This window comes from Tachyglossus aculeatus, chromosome 22 (assembly GCF_015852505.1).
Source record: "Tachyglossus aculeatus isolate mTacAcu1 chromosome 22, mTacAcu1.pri, whole genome shotgun sequence".
NCBI lineage: Eukaryota > Metazoa > Chordata > Mammalia > Monotremata > Tachyglossidae > Tachyglossus > Tachyglossus aculeatus.
Genome location: NC_052087.1, coordinates 43,703,027 through 43,722,840, shown reverse-complemented (window position 1 = coordinate 43,722,840; position 19,814 = coordinate 43,703,027). Strand labels below are relative to the sequence as shown.

The following is a 19,814-nucleotide window of genomic DNA, read 5'->3' as shown; positions in this document are numbered from 1 at the left end:
AGAACTGACCCTTGAGGAACCCCTACAGTAAGGGGATGGGAGGGGGAAGAGGAGCCCGCAAAAGAGACTGAGAATGAACGGCCGGAGAGATAAGAGGAGAACCAGGAGAGGACAGTCTGTGAAGCCAAGGTTGGATAGCATGTTGAGGAGAAGGGGGGTGGTCCACAGTATCGACGGCAGCTGAGAGGTCGAGGAGGATTAGGATAGAGGAGGAGCCGTTGGATTTTGCAAGCAGGAGGTCATTGGTGACCTTGGAGAGGGCAGTTTCCGTGGAATGTAGGGAACAGAAGCCAGATTGGAGGGGGTCGAGGAGAGAGTTGGCGTTGAGGAATTCGAGGCAGCGCATGTAGATGACTCGTTCAAGGAGTTTGGAAAGGAATGGTAGGAGGGAGATAGGGCGATAACTAGAAGGTGAGGTGGGGTCAAGAGAGGGTTTTTTTAGGATGGGAGAGACATGGGCATGTTTGAAGGCAGAGGGGAAGGAACCAGTGGAGAGTGAGCGGTTGAAGATGGAAGTTAAGGAGGGGAGAAGGGACGGAGCGAGAGATTTCATAAGATGAGAGGGAATGGGGTCAGAAGCACAGGTGGCCGGAGTAGCACTTGAGAGGAGGAAGATCTCATCTGAGGATACTGCTGGGAAGGATGGGAGAGTAGCGGAGAGGGTTGAGAGCCGGGGGGTTGGAGAAGTGGGGGGAGTGACTTTGGGGAGCTCAGACCTGATGGATTCAATTTTATTAATGAAGTAGGAGGCCAGATCGTTGGGGGTGAGGGAAGGAGGGGGGGGGAGGAACAGGGGGCCTGAGAAGGGAGTTAAATGTACGGAAGAGCTGACGGGGATGATGGGCATGGGGGTCAATAAGACCCCTGGCAGAGCCCGGATTAGAACCCAGGTCCTCTGACTCCACCTATGGTTCTTTCCACTAGGCCACCCTGCTTCTCTCAACCTCCAATGATCCAAACGTATTCCCTAATCCGTCTCCCCAAATTACATACTGGATGCAAAGGATGCCACGGGTCTTCTGGGCACCTGCAGACCACATGAAGATGGACCCCTCCCACAGTTTCCACTCATTTGAAGACTGCCTTCAAATTCATGCTAACTGCTTCTAAACTGGGATGCCAAAGTAGGCCGCTTTCAGGAGAGCATCTTTGGGTGTGTGACTTTCTTCCTGTTATGGTCTGGTACCCTCAGGACCTGTTAATTTTCATTATTTTAGACAGGTTTATCCCATGGCTGAATCCAGAAGTTTACTTCTAATCTGAAAAAATTCTATTAAACAAAAACAAACCCGAGTCATCTGACCCACTTTTTACTAGCCAACTATATAATATACTGCTTTGTCTGAGAGTCACAAAGGAAAGCTGTATCCTCTTTCTCACACTTTGATTCTGGATGGAAGGAGTTGGAAGTCAAAAGGACCAGGGTTCTAATCCCTGCTCCGCCACTCGTCTGCTGTGTGACCTTGGGCAAGTCACTTTCACTTCTCTGTCCCTCAGTTCCTTCATCTATAAAATGGAGATTAAGACTGTGAGTCCCATGTAGGGCAGAGACTGTGTCAAAGCTGGTTAGTTTGTATCTACCCCAGCACACTTTGTGCAGTACCTGGAACATAGTAGTAAGCGCTTGACAAAAAAAATTTTTAAAAAAAGGAGCTTATGCTGTCCCTCAGTATTTTGGAAAATGGTGAGAGTGAAACTCCTAGAACCACTTCTGAAGGGGGTTAGGCAGCAGGGGAAAACGGAACCCATCGGGGGAATGGCAAAGAACTAGAGAGGAGGTCTGCGATGGGCCTCATGGAAGAGCTCTTTCCCTGAAAGAAAGAAAAAGAAAAAAGTTTGACCTGCCAGCCTCACCTGCCTGACCAGTCTTCTAAATTGGAGGCTTATTGTGGGTACGGAGCGTGCCTACTGACTCTATATTGTACTCTCCCAAGCCCTTAGAAGAGTGCTCAAGATGCAAATAAGCACTCAGTAAATCCCTCTAACTGCCACTGCTGCTGCACAGTCCAGTATGTGCTTCGTGGAGGAGAAATGCCCCGGAGTTCTCATCTTTATGAGTGAATCAAAATGAGATCACCTAGATGGCAAGTCACCTTACCTCTCTGGGCCTCGGGTGTCTTGGGTTCTGGATCCGAGCTGATGTTCTCCGGTGTACCCTGACACTTAGCACAGAGTAAGGCCTTTGATAGATGCCATATCTATTACTTTACGGAATCCTTAGTCAGCCTTTTCTCTTGATTTAATTTTTTCTCCCAGGTTTTAAACAGACTCCCTCCCTTGGGAAATGTTTCGAATCCAGATACAAATTGAACATATGGAACGAACCAGTGAGAGCAAGAAGACCATCGCTTCGCCACTCACACTAAGGACGACTGACCGATACTGGGCAACCAGCTGCAGATGGGCTCCAGGGATGGCTCTGAAGACCACGCGCCCCGGGGGGGCAAGGCCAACACCCACTCCCAACCTCCCCACCTTTCCAGGAACACAGGCCCAGCTCCGTCCTTCCCTGAGGACTACGGCAAGGAGAAAGCCAACAGCCTTATAGGAACTGATAAGACTATCAAAATAAGCAAGCTCAGTAGAATAAATCCCCTTGTAAAATATGGTGCAATTGAAACCATGTTATAAGTCACTGGATCCTGGGAAATAAAGGGCCAGGTTCTCAAGAAAGTTTTTATTATATTTTGACAAGTATTTAAAGGGCAGGATAGTCTTAAAATGAGTAACAGTCATATCTATCTATGTACCTGAATGTGTGCTGAGTTAACTTTCCCTTCCTGGTGGCTGACTGTCTTCTTTTCTTTCAGAAGTAAGGAACAGATCTCCTCCAGGCTGCTGCCGCCCCTACTTTTTTTCTTTGCTCCTAAGCACTTGGGGTCCGTTTACGGTTAACTGAGGCTTTTGTTAGCCACAATCCATCCAAAAGAACCCTCTAACCTTAGATCAAAATCAGCTTTCCTTTGGTAGAGGAGAAGGTAAAAAAAAACAGAACTGGGTACATTTTTCGTTTGTATCTTACTCAAGAAGTCCCTACTTTCCTTAAGTGAGGGAGAAGGGAAGGGAGAGATATCGACAACTGTTTTGTTGAAACTGTGCTGGGTAAATTCACCTAATTCAAAATGCTACTGAATAATGAATCGATGGTATTTATTGAGAGTTGTGTGCCCTACCCTCAAGGAGCATAAAGAGGGACAACAACGCAAGTTGTCCGAATAGGCCTTTAACCCCTGAAAAATGTGCTCAGTGGAGAAAAGGAGAGCCAGCCCTTTATCTATGTGTACATCATGAATTGTCACAGTCTAATGGAAACAAAATCCTTGTTTTTAATCCACTTCTTCTCTGAAGGGGTTTGAAGATTATCTTGAGATTTTCTCTCTCCCTCTCCCTTTCAGAGATTAAAAATGAATTAGCCCGTCTTATAACAAAATCAACATTAACACCTCACAGAACCTGGGCGGGGCAAATGAAGAAGCAGGGTAGCCTAGTGGAAAGGGCACGGTCCTGGAGGTCAGAGGACCTGGGTTCTAATACTACCTCCTCATTTTCCTGCTGCGTCGCCTGGAGCAAGTCACTTCACTTCTCTGTTCCTCAGTTTCCTCATATGTAAAATGGCAATAAAGTGACCTATTTTCCCGCCTAACTTAGTCCCTAGCCCGCATGGGATTCACGGTCTGTGTCAGACCTGATTAGGTTGCTTCTACCCCGGCGTTTGGCACATAGGAAATGCTTAACAAATACCAGTACAAATATTTATACAATTATTCCTTTATGACAATGGCCTAAGTCTTATTGAGTGCTTACTCTGTGCAGATCACTGCACTAAGCATTTGGGAGAATGCAGTACAGTTAGAAGGCACAATCCCAGCCTTCAAGGAGTTTACAATCTAGTGCTCCACACAGGTACATTTTATTTCTTATTCATCTATTTCATCCTTATATGCTTTTTCAATGTCATATTTACTGAGCGCTTACTATCTGCAGAGCACTATACTAAGCGCTTGGAAGAGTACAATACAACAGAATTAGCAGACACGTTCCCTGCCCACTTTCCATTACAAGTCATACCCTTAATTCTTCCTCCTGCTCCCACTATTGGTAAATCATTCGTCACTCTGAAAAGGTTCCAAACACTTGCATTTATTGAACGCTTACTGTGTGCACAGCACTGAACAAAGTATTTGGAAGAGTATCCTCTAACAGAGCTGATAGACCACACAACTGAGCTGATAGACCCTGTCCACAACAAGGAGCTTACAGTCTAGAGGACTGTGAGTTCCTTGAGGGCAAGGGCCAGGTCTTTTGTACCTTTTGTGAGTTCTCGGTGTGGTGCTTTGGACGAGCAACTCTGTAATTTCCAAACACCTAGTACAGTGCACTGCACCAAGTAGGTACCCAATCGATGCCGCCACCACTGCTACTACTATCACGATAAAAGCACATCATTGATTGAGACTATTACCAACTTAACTCTGAGAACCTGACTCTGGGAATGGCAGAGTTCACAAGTTTATGAGACCCACGGCCACCTGTGCGAGAACTCCTAATTACTAACCAAATGGTACGAGATTAGAGCAAGGAAGAGTTGGTCGTGCTGGCATACCACCTTGCAAATGTCTGTTTTTTGTATGTATCTCACTGTACCAAGTGGATTTAACAGCCTTGTAATCTGTAAAATAAATATTTTCCTATGATGCCTTATAATGTATTTTAGCAGGTGTATATTTACAGTAACAACTATGTGGTCTGACTGTACAACCAGGCACATACATGGTTTTGTGATTCTTTTTTAGTGATAAAAAGGCACTGCCTCTGAGGTCAGCGTCGCCTTCTCCACTCTAGCAATAGCCCTCATGGAAAGCAGTAACAGAGCCCTGGTCAGAATTCCGAGCCACTTAATTCTAGTCCAGGTTTCAGCCCACTGAACCACATTTTGAAGACTACTTGAGCTGAATTGTTTTGAACTCACTAGCACCTCCCCCAATTCTAGTGATCAATACAAGTTCATTATAATAATATTAATTCTCAAGCTAGCACTTCATTCAGAATGCTTATCAAACTAAGTGGTTAACTAGCCAAACAATACAAACAATTCTCCCAAGGGACAATAGAAATGCTAGTTTCCTCCACCTCAAACATCTTAGAAGGGCTAAGCCTCACATTCTTGGTGTTTCTCTTGATTTTTCTATCTCCTTATTAAAAATATGATGCGGGGCTTCTGGAATGTTAACGTGGGAGAATGACGGCAGGAGCTCTACAGAACAAAGTAATACATTTCAAGACACTTCATTTCTGAACCGGCCAAGAACCAGTTTGCCTCTCTTTTAAACCCGAAGTAGAATTACCCTAGATGAAAAGTCACAAGTTGGTCAGAGGATATTTAGGATCATTTACACAACAGTCTGAAGAGAACTTAAAGTCGCTACAACTGTTTGATTACCAATCAAATCAATAGCCACCTTTAAAAATGATGTCTCAATGACTTTTCAGAAACTAAGGGTAATTTTAGCTAGATCTCCTGAATACAGCTATAAAATAGCTAGAAGCTCCTGATTAACTGCTTAGAACAGTGCTTTGCACATAGTAAGTGCTTAATAAATGCCATTAAAAAAAAAACTGGCACCCACTCATTTCTAACACCAGTGTGGTGTTCTTCTAAGAGCCCTGAGTTTTGGAAAATTTGGGGTCTGGTAGCTACTGCCTCGGAGGGATTCACCAGGTATGGGGGTGAGATGGTCCCAAGATACCATCAAGCTTGATATTTTTCGCTGCAAATGCAATCAATCTTCCCACAGTATGGAAACGTCCACCATTAACAGAAAGGATGCAAGCTACTCCTGGCACTCATTGTTCATTTGCTTTATAGCATTCAAGCCGAGGCAAAAATACCAGACACGTGAACACAACCATTCCTTCCTCCATCCAACCTACTTGGGCCAAGTGCTGTGGCATGAATATCCTTCACACTTCCCACGTGTTCTACCCAAGCTGTGTACTGAAAATTCAAATTATAGTACACAGAACTGATTCGGTCTGGCGCAGTCGGATAGAGATGGCAGTGGGCAGAACCATTTCTCACCCCTGCCCACCACCACCACCATCAGCAGCAGCGATGGTGCCTACTGTGTGCCAAGCACTGTACTAAACGCTTTGGGAGAGCATACGACCCAGTTCATTCATTCATTCAATAGTATTTATTGAGTGCTTACTGTGTGCAAAGCACTGTACTAAGCACTTGGGAAGTACAAGTTGGCAACATATAGTGACAGTCCCTACCCAACAACGGGCTCAGTCTAGAAGGGGGATATATGCCCTAGTTGGTGGATATATGCCCTGCCCCCACATGCCAGATACCCAAAGTCATGCATGCTCACAGCGTGGCTCAGTGGAAAGAGCCTGGGCTTTGGAGTCAGAGGTCATGGGTTCAAGTCCCGGCTCCGCCACTTGTCAGCTGTGTGACTTTGGCAAGTCACTTAACTTCTCTGGGCCTCAGTTCCCTCATCTATAAAATGGGGATTAAGACTATGAGCCCCCCATGGGACAACCTCATCACCTTGTAACCTCCCCAGCGCTTAGAACAGTGCTTTGCACATAGTAAGTGCTTAATAAATGCTACCATTACTACTATTATTATCCTCACCTCTGTGGGGGGGAGGGGGGAAGAACCAATTCTAACACTCTAGATATTGGCTAGTCTACTTGGCCTGGGCATCTATCAAAATAGGCAGGGATTTCCTAAGCAGTCATTTCCCTTTGGAATCTAATTGGACTGCCAGGCAGAGCCTTATTCCTTTTATTCATTCATTAAATCGTATTTACTGAACACTTACTGTGTGTAGAGCACTGTACTAAGCGTTTGGGAAGTACAAGTTGGCAACATATAAAGACGGTCCCTACCCAACAGTGGGCTCACAGTCTAGAAGGGGGAGGCAGACAACAAAACAAAACATATTAACAATGGCAAGGGCTTAAATGGATTCTCAGACAGAGAACTGTCCTCTCCCAAGCGCTTAGTTCAGCACTCTGCACACAGTAAGCGCTCAACCAGTACCACCGGCAGATTAAGTCCCTATCGTTGAAAAACTGCTTTTTATCTCAGAAAGGGGTGGAGGGATCGGCCACGGTTGTTCAAAGGCTGCCTTCCATTAACTACCGATGGCTGTGAAGGTATCGTTTCTCACTGTAAAGCATATGGTTTCAAAGGTAGAGAGAATGTGGACAATGCTAAAGAGTTTCTCTACAATTATCTGAAGGGTGACTAAAGGGAGTAGGTTCACAAGTTATCCACTTCCATGAGAACGAAAGGCAAGCCTCGAGTTGGGAATCAGTCTAGTGCCGACAAAAAGATTAATCTTCAGGTTATTAGCCTATGGGAGCACACAGAGGAGGTATGATTTACATGTCTGCAATGACGACCTAACATTCTTGAGAACAATGATGTCAACAGGCTAGGGGGCTAGTAAAACCCAACTGTCTAGGGTTACGGTAATATATTTAGTTTCCCAGCATTGAGGAATTCCTCAAACTGAAGAGAGACCGGGGTCTCAAGAAAACAGTCTACTTCTCTTCCTCTCTCATAGCCCCGGAGAGAAAAGTTATAACTGCAGACCCAAAATACAAAAGATTTAAAAGATGAAAAATGACAGGCCAAAAGCAAATCACTTTCTGGTGGAAAGTCAGGCAAGAAAGTCCAACCCAGTATTTATTTTACATTCAATTTTCATACTATTTTTAATCTTTGTCAGCCAATAGACCGCATTTATTGAGTGCTTACTGGGTGCTGAGCATTGTACTAAGCACTTGGGAGAGTACAACATAACAATAAACAGACACATTCCCTGCCCACAATGAGCTTCTTTATTACAAAGGTTTGGCTTTTCTGAAATGACAAGGGGATACAGCAACCAAATTTCCACTGACCAATACAAAATTATTTCAAAGGGTACTGACAAAAGCAGGGTAGACATGATTACAAAACAGTACCCTTTTAAACTTAAACCGAATGAAGCAGGCCATTTCCCAATCACACGGGCAAATCTGAGTACCGACTTCCACTGGACTCTGACGAAGCACCTTTTTAGTCCAAAATGCAATAGTTTGCTATTCTTTAACAGAGCTCTTTCCAAATGCAAACAGACTCAGTCAACACAACTGCCCAAATATTCTAATTACTGCTGATAACAACCCAACCATTTTACGGGGGGAAAAGGGCAGGAGTTAAGTTTTTCCTGAAAGGCATGAAGCTTAGTTTGATCATTTTGAGAAACAGTTCCAAAATCTAAGCTCCTCTGAGAACCAAATGGTGTGTGCGTAACACTGGATCGTACATTTTTAAATGGCCTGCTCGATATTTGAGGAATACCCGATGTTTACATACTATGTTCTCAATTCACAAGCAGGGAAACAACGCTATTTCTGCTACATATGGGTTTGTCACCTACCCATATGCATACTGCACTCCCGGGAACATTTCTGTAAATGAAGTGATTTCAGTTCACCTGCTGTTTATCTACATATAACAAAGACAGTGATGGATACAAGTAAACAAGGATATCTGAAAGAGGTTGACATTACAGTACTTCAAATGTTTCTTTTTAGAGGATTCAACAGAAATCTTTCTCTAGCCCTATCAACTTTATGACAACACCATTGTCTGATCCTCAGAAGCTATAAACAATAAAATTATTTCATAAACACCGACAGGAACCTATGAACAATTAAATTATTTCATAAACATCATCCTTTTACAGGCAGCCTGCTGGCTTGCGAATTCCTTGAAACACAATTAACGTATACATATTTGAAATCCCATTGTTATTGACTTGAGTCCCCCTCCCCAGCTTTCGAATAACCCCTTACTTTGTAAGGTCAGCACTTGAAATGTTGTTGAGTTTTATACACTCTGCTTAAAAATACACTTCATCATTTTCGTGAGTAAAACATCCTAAAAGCACTCAAAATCATCAGCATTTCACAACCATGTAAAACCTGTACTTACGGTATAAAGAAATCAGGTTTAAAAATGGTAAATTACATTGTGTAATAAAAAACAAAGACTACAAATTAACTAATGACATTTTAAGTGCATTTCGGCTCCAAGGCTTGTAAAAATGTACTCAAGAGTCTGCGGGGGGGGGGGGGGGGGGGGGGGGGGCGGGGGGTAGATTCAATTTCTTCCAAGTATCAATTTTAGCTGACTACTGGAAAACATAATATGAACCTAGTGCTTCTTTCTCATAGGATTTTCATGAGCCAAACAAAGCAGAACACAGGCTGTCAGCAGTAACTAGATTTAAGTCTTAAACCTCTTACGTGTGTTGCGGACAAACTTTTAATAAGGTTAAGAACTTGGATTCTTATAAATTTATACCAGATTACTGGGAATCTAATCTCGAACATTTCAAATGTTCCAACATGCATTGTTAATTTTCAAAGTACACTCTCTAAGATTACCAAAAGAGTTCAGTATTACTATAAATGCGCTCACAAAGTGTACCAAAACCATAGATAGACAGATGAGTTTGCGGCATACATTTCAAATCCCTGAGGTTTTTCCAACAATGCCTACCTCTTTAAATTATGAACTGATTTGAAAATATGGTTTTGAAAGTGAAATGTACTCATAATCACAGTTCCTTATTTTTAAAGTTCAGTGGGTTTGCTGTCAGAAAAATCTTTTTTTCTCAAGAGCATAACAAATGCTTACCCTTCATCCTTTCCCAACAACTTTACCCTAAAAGGTAAAAACACACCCTTCAAATGTGCTAATAGAAAACTTAAAACTTAGCTAAAATTTCGCCTCACACTGCGTTTTCATCTTTTCCGGTTTCTTCCTATGCTGTACTGTTTTTTTTAATCTCCAATTTCATCTGAAAAGCCCGAATGAGATGCTTTATTACACCTTTCCTGCATTCCCCAGGCAATGTGAAAGTGGGATTCTGCTATCTGCCAAAGAAAGCTAACATCTTAACCGCTGGGAATCTTTTAATTACTGTCTTGATTTCCATAAAATCCTCACTTCCCTTTAAAGTGTGAAAATATTGTATTACACAAAGGGAGAAGCAAAACCACAGGTCTCTGTCTTTCACTCAGGTACATCTACGAGCGACTGTGTTCAGGTATGGACTTCCCTGTGTTAATAATCTAAAAAGAAACTTCACTCAAGGGCCACAATGATAGTTTGATAACTGTAGATACTCCTGAGCAGCTCATTCATCTTTACAGGAGTTCATTCGCTGGCATTATTTGTCAGCGGCCGCAGATTTTAAAAAGTCCTGCACCAAAAGCCAAAAAGAAGTGTGGTGGATTAGACTTTACGTAAAAATGGCAGAGGGGTATTTTGATTTAGCCCAGGGAATTTCCGAATGCAACATAATGGCTTACCATGCTGAAAACGGCATCTTTAATCAATTCAAAACCTTTAATAGCAATCAGTCCACCGGCATCAAGAGACGCTCTGTGCACTGTTGGTTTGAAGCGCGTTACGCCTTGCTATGATAAATCCGATCAGCAATTGGGCATTAAGTTAAAATATATGAAACTGGGTCGCTGAAGTCCAACGGGACGGACTCCAAATATCATCACAAGGATTGCCGTTTGCCTCCTCGGTACTATTTGGTTAGGCGATAAAAGGCCATAAAAGCTCCACACGTGGACTTGAACAATTTACAACGGCTTTGAAATTTCAAATTCAAATAGAATATGAGGAAATCTGGGTGCAATCGTGTCGCTTTCGTCAAGCCCATGGATGCTCTTCGGCTCTACAGCTTATCTTCCTACAGAAAGCAGTTTTTCCCCTGACACTTTTTGGTCTGCCCGTAGACTATCTGTGCAAGTATCGGTTACCAACAGCACGGAAAAGGGGAACCCAGCAATATTATCACCAGATGCAGAGGTCAAAGAAGGCAGCAGAAAAATATATTCATATAAACTCCCGATCTTCCTGACCACCACTGAATCTCTGAAGCAGCAGCAACAGCAGCTGGGGCCACACGAAGACCAATCGGTGAATGTACTGACTTCGGGAAAAAAAAAATAATAAAGGCTGCGCCCTTTCCTTTGCCAGTGGCAAAAAACTACTCTGCCTTTTTTATGATACACACGGACAGCTTGATGCTATAGGACATGTGCAACTCCTTAGGCTACAAACGGGATAAAACTCAATTCCCCGATGAAAGTTTCGCTCCCAAAATAAGCTTTCGCAAAGTCGAACCCTAAAGGACTTAACCCACTCAACCGAAAAAAAAAGACATCCTTTCGGGCATTGCGAAACCCCCCTCTGAACTCAGGATTATTTTGCAGCTACCCCGATGTTTAGCACGGTGGTTGGCGCAGAATATGGGCTTATAATGCCTGATCTAACACTGGAAATTCTTTCTCTAAAGTTTTTCGGGTACTCAAGATTAAGCATGATACTCTACTTTCCGAAAGAACTCTCCCATGCGGCTGAAAAAAAGAGTTCACGGCTTCTGAAGGCTTTTTTATGTCCCTCGAGGGAATTTTTTTTTAATTCCAAATTAACCCTTCAGTGTTTTAGACGTGAGTGTCCAGAAACCCTTCCTTCTTCCAAAAAAAAAGTTAATTTTCGAAATACACTCCTTTCGGTAGTCATCATTAGTAACAATCCATCGACTTCCCCGTTTCTTTCAACTTGACATCTGTGTTTTATTTCTATTTTGTGCTCGATCCTCTCCCGGTAACATGCGAGGCATCAGAGGAGTGCTAAAGCCTGTCTTATTTATTTATTTATTTTACTTGTACATAGCTATTCTATTTATTTTGTTAGTATGTTTGGTTTTGTTCTCTGTCTCCCCCTTTTAGACTGTGAGCCCACTTGGGTAGGGACTGTCTCTAAATGTTGCCAATTTGTACTTCCCAAGCGCTTAGTACAGTGCTCTGCACATAGTAAGCACTCAATAAATACGATTGATGATGTTTTTGGGAATCCACCATCAACGAGCACATTAAAATAAACTGATCCCGGGACCCCTTAAAAACAACAACGTACTGCCATTTTCGGAGGGCAGAAAATAAGCCATCCTATCAAAGCAGGATCACCAACACAACTTTGGAAGGCCGGGGGGGGGGACATTGTTGGGTAGGGACTGTCTCTATATGTTGCCACCTTGTACTTCCCAAACGCTTAGTACAGTGTTCTGCACACAGTAAGTGCTCAATAAATACGATTGATTGATTGATTTTGGCTGCAACTTTCAGGGTCCACCTTCTGGGCAAAATATCGGTTGGGCCATGAGGAAACAGGGATCTGTCGATCAAAACTATTCCTCTGTGTGTGGGGGGGGGGGGGGGCCTTGCGTGATGGGAGTGTGTGTTCACTCTTTGTTTTGCTTTTTCGAAGGGTCACATTCAAAGTGAGTACACACGCCCCCAGAAGCCCTGACGGGTTCCCGAAAATAACAATAATGATAACGATGACATTTGTTAAGCGCTTACTATGAGCGAAGCGCTGTACTCGAGAGCCAGCCCTTTTCCTTCATGCCCCAACCTTTCCTCCGCCCCCGCCAAACTGCGGCCTGGCCACCTACCTGTTCTCGGGAAATGCAAGGCAACGAGGGTCTCCTGAACATTTTGCAACTGCCGTAGTAGCTGGTGGAGGTTTCTCCTAAGGACACGCAGCTGGACCGTCTCCTGGGTCTTATGACAGGCACTTTGTCTTCCCCGGCGCTGGGCAGCCGGGGGTGGAGGGAGGGCTGGTGGTGGGGGGCTTCCCTGCCGGGCCACAAGCGGTCGAGGCCCAGGGCCAGGAGGCAGCCGGCCCCTCCGACCAGGCAGGCCAGCAGGGGCCGGAGGGCGGGGGGCAGGGAGCCCAGGCTGGTGCAGGACACCCACCAGGCCAGGCTGGAGAAGAGCACCGCCAGGATGCTGTGCTGGAGCCTGGCGGGGTGCAGCAGGGTCAGCAGGCTCACGCAGCTCAGCACCAGGACCAGCCGGCCCGCCACCGCCAGCTGCAGCTGGGGGGCCGGGGGCTGCGGGGCGGCTGCGGCGGCCGCGGGGTCCGGGGGGTCCCGGTCGCCGTCCCCCCAGGGCAGGCGGCCCCCCTGCTGCAGCACCAGGAGGTCCCCCAGGTAGCAGCAGGCGGGCAGGGCCAGCAGCCACCAGAAGCCGCCGGTCCGGCCCGGGTCCCCCTTGGCCCGGCGGAGGAAGCAGGTGAGGAAGAAGAAGGCACAAGCGATGCTCAGCAGGGGGCTGAGGCAGGGCGAGAGGCGGGCCGGCACGCTCCCCCCCGCCCACCACATCAGCGGCGCGGACAGCAGGACAAAGGCGGCCGGGGCGCCCAGCCACAGGCGCGCCCGGGACCAGGGGGAGCCCCGCCGCTGCAACTGCTGCTGCTGCTGCTGCTGCTGCTGCAACTGTTGCAAATGCAACTGCTGCTGCTGCTGCTGCTGCAAGTGCTGCCGCTGCAGGGTCGGGGAGGCCGGGGCCTCGCGGCCCCCCGCGGGCAGCAGCAGCTCCACGTTGCAGAAGCGGCAGAGGTGGAAGAAGAAGCCGCGCGGGGGATCCTGCCGCAGGGGGCTCACGCAGCTCTTCACGTAGCCGTTCCTCCGGCCGTCCGGCGGGGAGCCCGGGGCCAGGGGCTCCCGCTCGTCCCTCCTCATGGCCGGGGAAGGGGAGGGGGCCGTGGCGGAGGACCGGACCGAGGGGCGGCGGCGGCGGCGGCTGCTGGCGCTCCCGGGCTCGGGTCAGGGCAGCCTTGGGCGCCGCGGGCCGGGGTCCCCGCCGCCGGACGAGGGGGGCGGCGGCGGGGTCCGGACCATGGTGCCGGGGGGCGGGAAAAGCGGTCTCCCTTTCGCTCTGCCTCGCAACTGTCTGGGAAGTCGAGGCGCCGCCGTTGGGTGTTGGGTCCCGGCTCCCGGCTCCCGCCCGCGCCCTCGGTTACAGTTACTCTCCTCCCGGCCCTCGCACGGTCCGTTGGGCGCGCGCCCGCGCTCCGCCCCCTCCCCTCCCCTCCCCTCCGACCGGGGCTCGCGCCCCGCCGACCCCACTGGACTGAGCATGCTCAGTGAGGCCCCCTCGGCGGCGGGGCCCCGAGGCGGCCCGGGCGCGCGCTCGACCAAGGGGGACTGTGGTGCGGGGGGGCCTCGCCCCACAGCTCGGGCTGCCAGTTGGGGTGACGAGGAGGGGACATGGACGCGTGCCATATTTTTAGATATCTATCGTTCTGTTGGTCTGTTTTGATGCCATCGATGCCTGTCGACTTGCGTGTCTGTCTCCCCCCTTCTATTCATTCATTCAATCGTATTTATTGAGCGCTTACTGTGTGCAGAGCACTGTATTAATCAATCAATCAGTCGTATTTATTGAGTGCTTACTGTGTGCAGAGCACTGTGCTAAGCGCTTGGGACGTACCAGTTGGCAACATATACAGTCCCTACCCAACAGTGGGCTCACAGTCTAAAAAGGGGAGACAGAGAACAAAACCAAACATACTAACAAAATAAAATAAATAGAATAGATATGTATAAGTAAAATAAATAAATAAATAGAGTAATAAATATGTACAAACATATATACATATATACAGGTGCTGTGGGGAAGGGAAGGAGGTAAGATGGGATGGAGAGGGGGAGAGGAAGGAAGGCTCAGTCTGGGAAGGCCTCCTGGAGGAGGTGAGCTCTCAGTAGGGCCTTGAAGGGAGGAAGAGAGCTAGCTTGGCGGATGGGCAGAGGGAGGGCATTCCAGGCCAGGGGGATGACGTGGGCCGGGGGTCGATGGCGGGACAGGCGAGAACGAGGTACGGTGAGGAGATTAGCGGCGGAGGAGCGGAGGGTGCGGGGTGGGCTGTAGAAGGAGAGAGGGGAGGTGAGGTAGGAGGGGGCGAGGTGATGGAGAGCCTTGAAGCCGAGAGTGAGGAGTTTTTGCCTTCTAAGCTGTGAGCCCGTTGTTGGGTAGGTTGTGTCTCCATCCATCGCCGAATTGTCCTTTCCAAGCTTTCAGTGCAGAGCTCCTCACGCTAAGCGCTCGATAAATACGATTGAATGAATTAATGAACCTGACGAGGGTGGCGGGTTTACCTGTCTTCTGTGTATCACCATTCAAGGGGAGGACCGTCCACAGTAATAATAATGATGATGGCATTTATTAAGCGCTTACTGTGTGCAAAGCTCTGTTCCAAGCGCCAGGGAGGTTACAGGGTGATCAGGTTGTCCTACGGGGGGGCTCCCAGTCTTAGTCCCCATTTTTGCAGATGAGGTAACTGAGGCACACAGAAGTTAAGTGACTTGCCCGAAGTCACACAGCCAACAATTGGCGGAGCTGGGATTTGAACACATGACCTCTGACTCCAGAGCCCAGGCTCTTTCCACTGAGCCACGCTGCTTGCGCAGAACACTGACCTAAGAGCTCGGGAGAGCATGCTAGAGTTGGAGCCGACAGCCTAGGTAGCCCGGCACCACCAAGAAGAAGTTTTCATCGTAGTGAGGCAACCTCATGGATGGGGGTGGTGGAGGGGAGTAACGTGGAGACAAAATGGGTCCCCTGCCCACTGGTTACCTTTCAGAGTAGAGTCACTTTTCTACTCTTTCTCCTCCCTCTCCTCAGTCACTTAGAAAGCAAGATTCTTGCTTTTTGAATTCAATCGTATTTTTGAGACAACCTAGAGACGCACATAGGCTTGATTTTTATACCTTAGATTACAAATAGGTGGTTAGGGTCGCCCAAAAGTAGAGGGTTCCCTGGGTCACACCGGAGAATAGAGGCAACCATAATAGTGGCTCCTGATCTGCTGCTGTCAACGTTAATTCTGCTGCCCCTAAAATTCTGGGCTTTTTCCCTTGGATCTTTGTAGGAGGAGAACGGCTCAGCGACGCTCACGGGCTATGCTACCTGTGCTTTGGGCCTAGGGGTGGGAGTAGTTAAGTATTGGGGCAGGTGCCATTAGAGCTGCAATTGAGGAGTGGTTGGATGGCAAATGTCATACTTGTCATACTGTCCAGAAGAAAACAGTCACCTCCTCCCCAGTAGTTTTGGTGGGACATGCCTACAAAAACTAAAGGTGGCAGGATGAATCCAGTTCAAGTCATCCAAGTGAACTCACCAGCACTCAGTGATGGTTAGGAGATGATCAGCTATATAACAGAAATAGCCATTTCTCTGGACTTGTCACCAAATCAAAACAATTACAACAGTACTTGATGTAGGCATTGTTTCCTCCAAACCACACCCCCAACACTTAGCACCTGTGTCCTCAATTGCTTCCTCCTACTCCTAATTTTTTATAGTGCCTGTCTGCCTCTGCTTGGTAAAGTCTATGAAGGCAGGAAAATGGTCTAATAATTAGACTTTCTCAAACTCTCAGTTATTAAATGTTTAGTACAATAGTCTGAGCACAGTAAGGGCTCAAGAAATGCCACTGATTGATTGATTTACACCAGATAAAGGGCTAACACTGTTCGCACTGATTGAGGAACACTAGGAAGAGGGCTATTCTGCACCCACGTGCAGGTGTTGCACCTGAAAGCAGCAAAGATGTGCAGGGCCAGGCTGGCTCAGAAATCTTTACTGGCAAATCCCACCATGAACAATGAAGAGAAGAAGCAGCTCATCTACTCCCATTTGCTAGTTTCGAGTTCATGCTGGGATTTCCTGGCAGTGATTTCTGAGAAGCATCAGCTGAGCTGCTGGAACCACTCAGTCAGGCATGGCCTATGCTGCCACCAGTCCTCTGGGAATTTTCTGGTCTTGTGATGGGTCACTTTGATTCTAAGTGGAAGAATCCCAACAAATAATAATAATTACGGTATTTATTAAGTGCTTACTATGAGCTAAACGTAGGGTACCTCACCTCCATCCTAATAATAATAATAATGGTATTTGTTAAGCACTTACTATGTTTAGTAAGCACTGGGGAGGATACAAAGTGATCAGATTGTCCCACGTGGGGCTCACAGTCTCAATTCCCATTTTACAGATGAGGTAACCGAGGCTCAGAAAAGTTAAGTTTGACGGCACTACCATCCTTCCCGTCTCACAAGCCCGCAACCTTGGTGTCATCCTCGACTCCGCTCTTTCATTCAACCCTCACATCCAAGCCGTCACCAAAACCTGCCGGTCTCAGCTCCACAACATTGCCAAGATCCGCCCTTTCCTCTCCACCCATACCGCTACCCTGCTCGTTCAAGCTCTCATCCTGTCCCGTCTGGACTACTGCATCAGCCTTCTCTCTGATCTCCCATCCTCGTGTCTCTCTCCACTTCAATCCATACTTCACGCTGCTGCCCGGATTATCTTTGTCCAGAAACGCTCTGGGCATATTACTCCCCTCCTCAATAATCTCCAGTGGCTACCAATCAATCTGCGCATCAGGCAGAAACTCCTCACCCTGGGCTTCAAGGCTGACCATCACCTTGCCCCCTCCTACCTCACCTCCCTTCTCTCCTTCTACAGCCCAGACCACACCCTCCGCTCCTCTGCCGCTAATCTCCTCACCGTACCTCGTTCTCGCCTGTCCCGCCACCGACCCCCGGCCCACGTCATCCCCCGGGCCTGGAATGCCCTCCCTCTGCCCATCCGCCAAGCTAGCTCTCTTCCTCCCTTCAAGGCCCTGCTGAGAGCTCACCTCCTCCAGGAGGCCTTCCCAGACTGAGCCCCTTCCTTCCTCTCCCCCTTGTCCCCCTCTCCATCCCCCCATCTTACCTCCTTCCCTTCCCCACAGCGCCTGTATATATGTATATATGTTTGTACATATTTATTACTCTATTTATTTATTTATTTTACTTGTACATATCTATTCTATTTATTTTATTTTGTTAGTATGTTTGGTTTTGTTTTTTTTTTCTCTGTCTCCCCCTTTTAGACTGTGAGCCCAATGTTGGGTAGGGACTGTCTCTATATGTTGCCAATTTGTACTTCCCAAGCGCTTAGTACAGTGCTCTGCACATAGTAAGCGCTCAATAAATATGATTGATTGATTAAGTGACTTGCCCAAGGCCACCCAGCTGACAAGTGGCGAAACCAGGATTCGAACCCATGACCTCTGACTCTCAAGCCCGGGCTCTTTCCATTGAGCCACGCTTATTTGTATTATGGTACTTGTTAAGTGCTTAACTATATATCAAGCACCGTTCTAAGCACTGGAATGGATACAAATTAGCAGGGATTTAATCCCCCTTTTACAGCTGAGGAACCTGAGGTACACTTGGTGATTCACTCAAGGGTCACAGAGCAGGCCAGTGGCAGAACCAGGATTAGAACTCAGGTCCTCTGACTTCCGAGCTCATGCTCTTTCCACTAGGCCATGCTGCTTTCACAACTCTCAATCTTATTACCTTTCTTCCTCTCTTTCAAATAAGGTGAATTCTCCCCTGGAAAGTTGATCATTCAGCAGGTTACAAACAAGAACAAAATTGTAAAGGTAAACCAGCAGTCTTCCATGATGGTTGGATGAAAAGCAGGGTGGCATAGTAGATAGAGCACAGGCCTGGGAGTCAGAAGGTCATGGGGTCTAATCCTGACTCTGCCACTTGCCTGCTGTGTGACCCTGGGCAAGTCACTTTGCTTCTCTGGGTTTCAGTTGAGTGGATTGAGATTATGAGCCCTAAATGGGACAGGCATTGTGTCCAACTTGATTTTCTGTATCCACCCCAGCACTTAGTACAGTGCCTGGCACATAATAAGTGCTTAACAAATACCTTCATTATTATTACCATTATTATTATTTCAACCTCCATATTGTCAGTCATCAAATCTTGCTGGTTCACCTCCAATACATTTCCAGAATCTACCCCTTTTTTTCCATCCAAATAGCTACACGGCTAGCCAGGCACTTGTCATTCATTCAATCATTCTTTCAGTCATATTTCCTGAGTGTTTACTGTGTTCAGAGTGCTGTATTAAGCACTTGGGTGACTACAGATATAACAATAAACAGACACATTCCCTGCCCATAACGAGTTTCCATCATCATCAATCGTATTTCCAGTCTAGAGGAGCTTAGTCTCATATCAACTGTATTGCAGCAGCCTTGCTGCTGACCCCTACCTCCAGTCACTTCCCTTTCCAGTCCACATTTTACTGTCCAGATCATTTTTCTAAAACATTCTGTGCACATCTCCCCACTCTTCCAAAACCTCTAATGGTCATCCATTCCCCTCCCTATCTAACAGAAACTCCTGACCACCAGCCATAAGGAACATAAATCACCTCTCTCCTGTACTTATCTTCACTCTTCTCCCGCTACAGTCCATTTCACCACTTCATTCCTCTCAGGCCAACCTACTCACTGTGCCTCGTTCTTGCCTCTCCCACCTCTGATCTTTTGGTCCCCCTTCCCATCTGCCTGGAACTCGCTCCCCCTTCACATCCAACAGGCCATTTCTGTCCTCATTTTCAAAGCCCTTCTGCCAGCTCATCTCCCAAAACCTTTCCTGATTAACCTCTCATCTTTCCAACTACATCCTTCCCAAATGCTACTTCAGCATTTCCACCTAAGCCCTTGGCTGTTCACACCCCGCAACATTAGCACTTGTGTACATATTTTTATACTCAATTGCTTCCTCCTACCTGTGAGTTTTTATACCGTGTCTCCCTCTGAATTGTAAACTCGTGGGGATCATGTCTATTAAGTGCATGCCCCTAAGCATTCAGCACAGTGCTTTGTACACAGGAAAAGCTCAATCAGTATGATGGGTCAGGTTAGGTGTAAGATGTTCAGAATGGATACAGTCCTTGTCTCACACAGGACTCCCAGCCTAAGAGGGAGGGAGAAGAGCTGGGATCAGAACTAAGTGCTTAGTACAGTGCTCTGTACACAGTAAACGCTCAATAAATATGATTGAATGAATGGCTGTCTTAGCTCT

General features: G+C 47.0%; 1 protein-coding gene across 2 annotated transcripts in view; it reads right to left on the bottom strand.

Annotated features, from left to right (window-relative positions):
* Positions 1–13,716, bottom strand: part of PDE3B (phosphodiesterase 3B) — a 168,206-nt gene extending 154,490 nt beyond the window's left edge. For both annotated transcript variants that reach the window (XM_038764091.1, XM_038764092.1), the window contains exon 1: positions 12,546–13,716. In XM_038764091.1, the coding sequence (XP_038620019.1) occupies positions 12,546–13,616 (1,071 nt within the window). In that variant the 5' untranslated portion in view covers positions 13,617–13,716. The remainder of the gene's footprint in view (positions 1–12,545) is intronic.
* Positions 13,717–19,814: the final 6,098 nt, after the last annotated feature.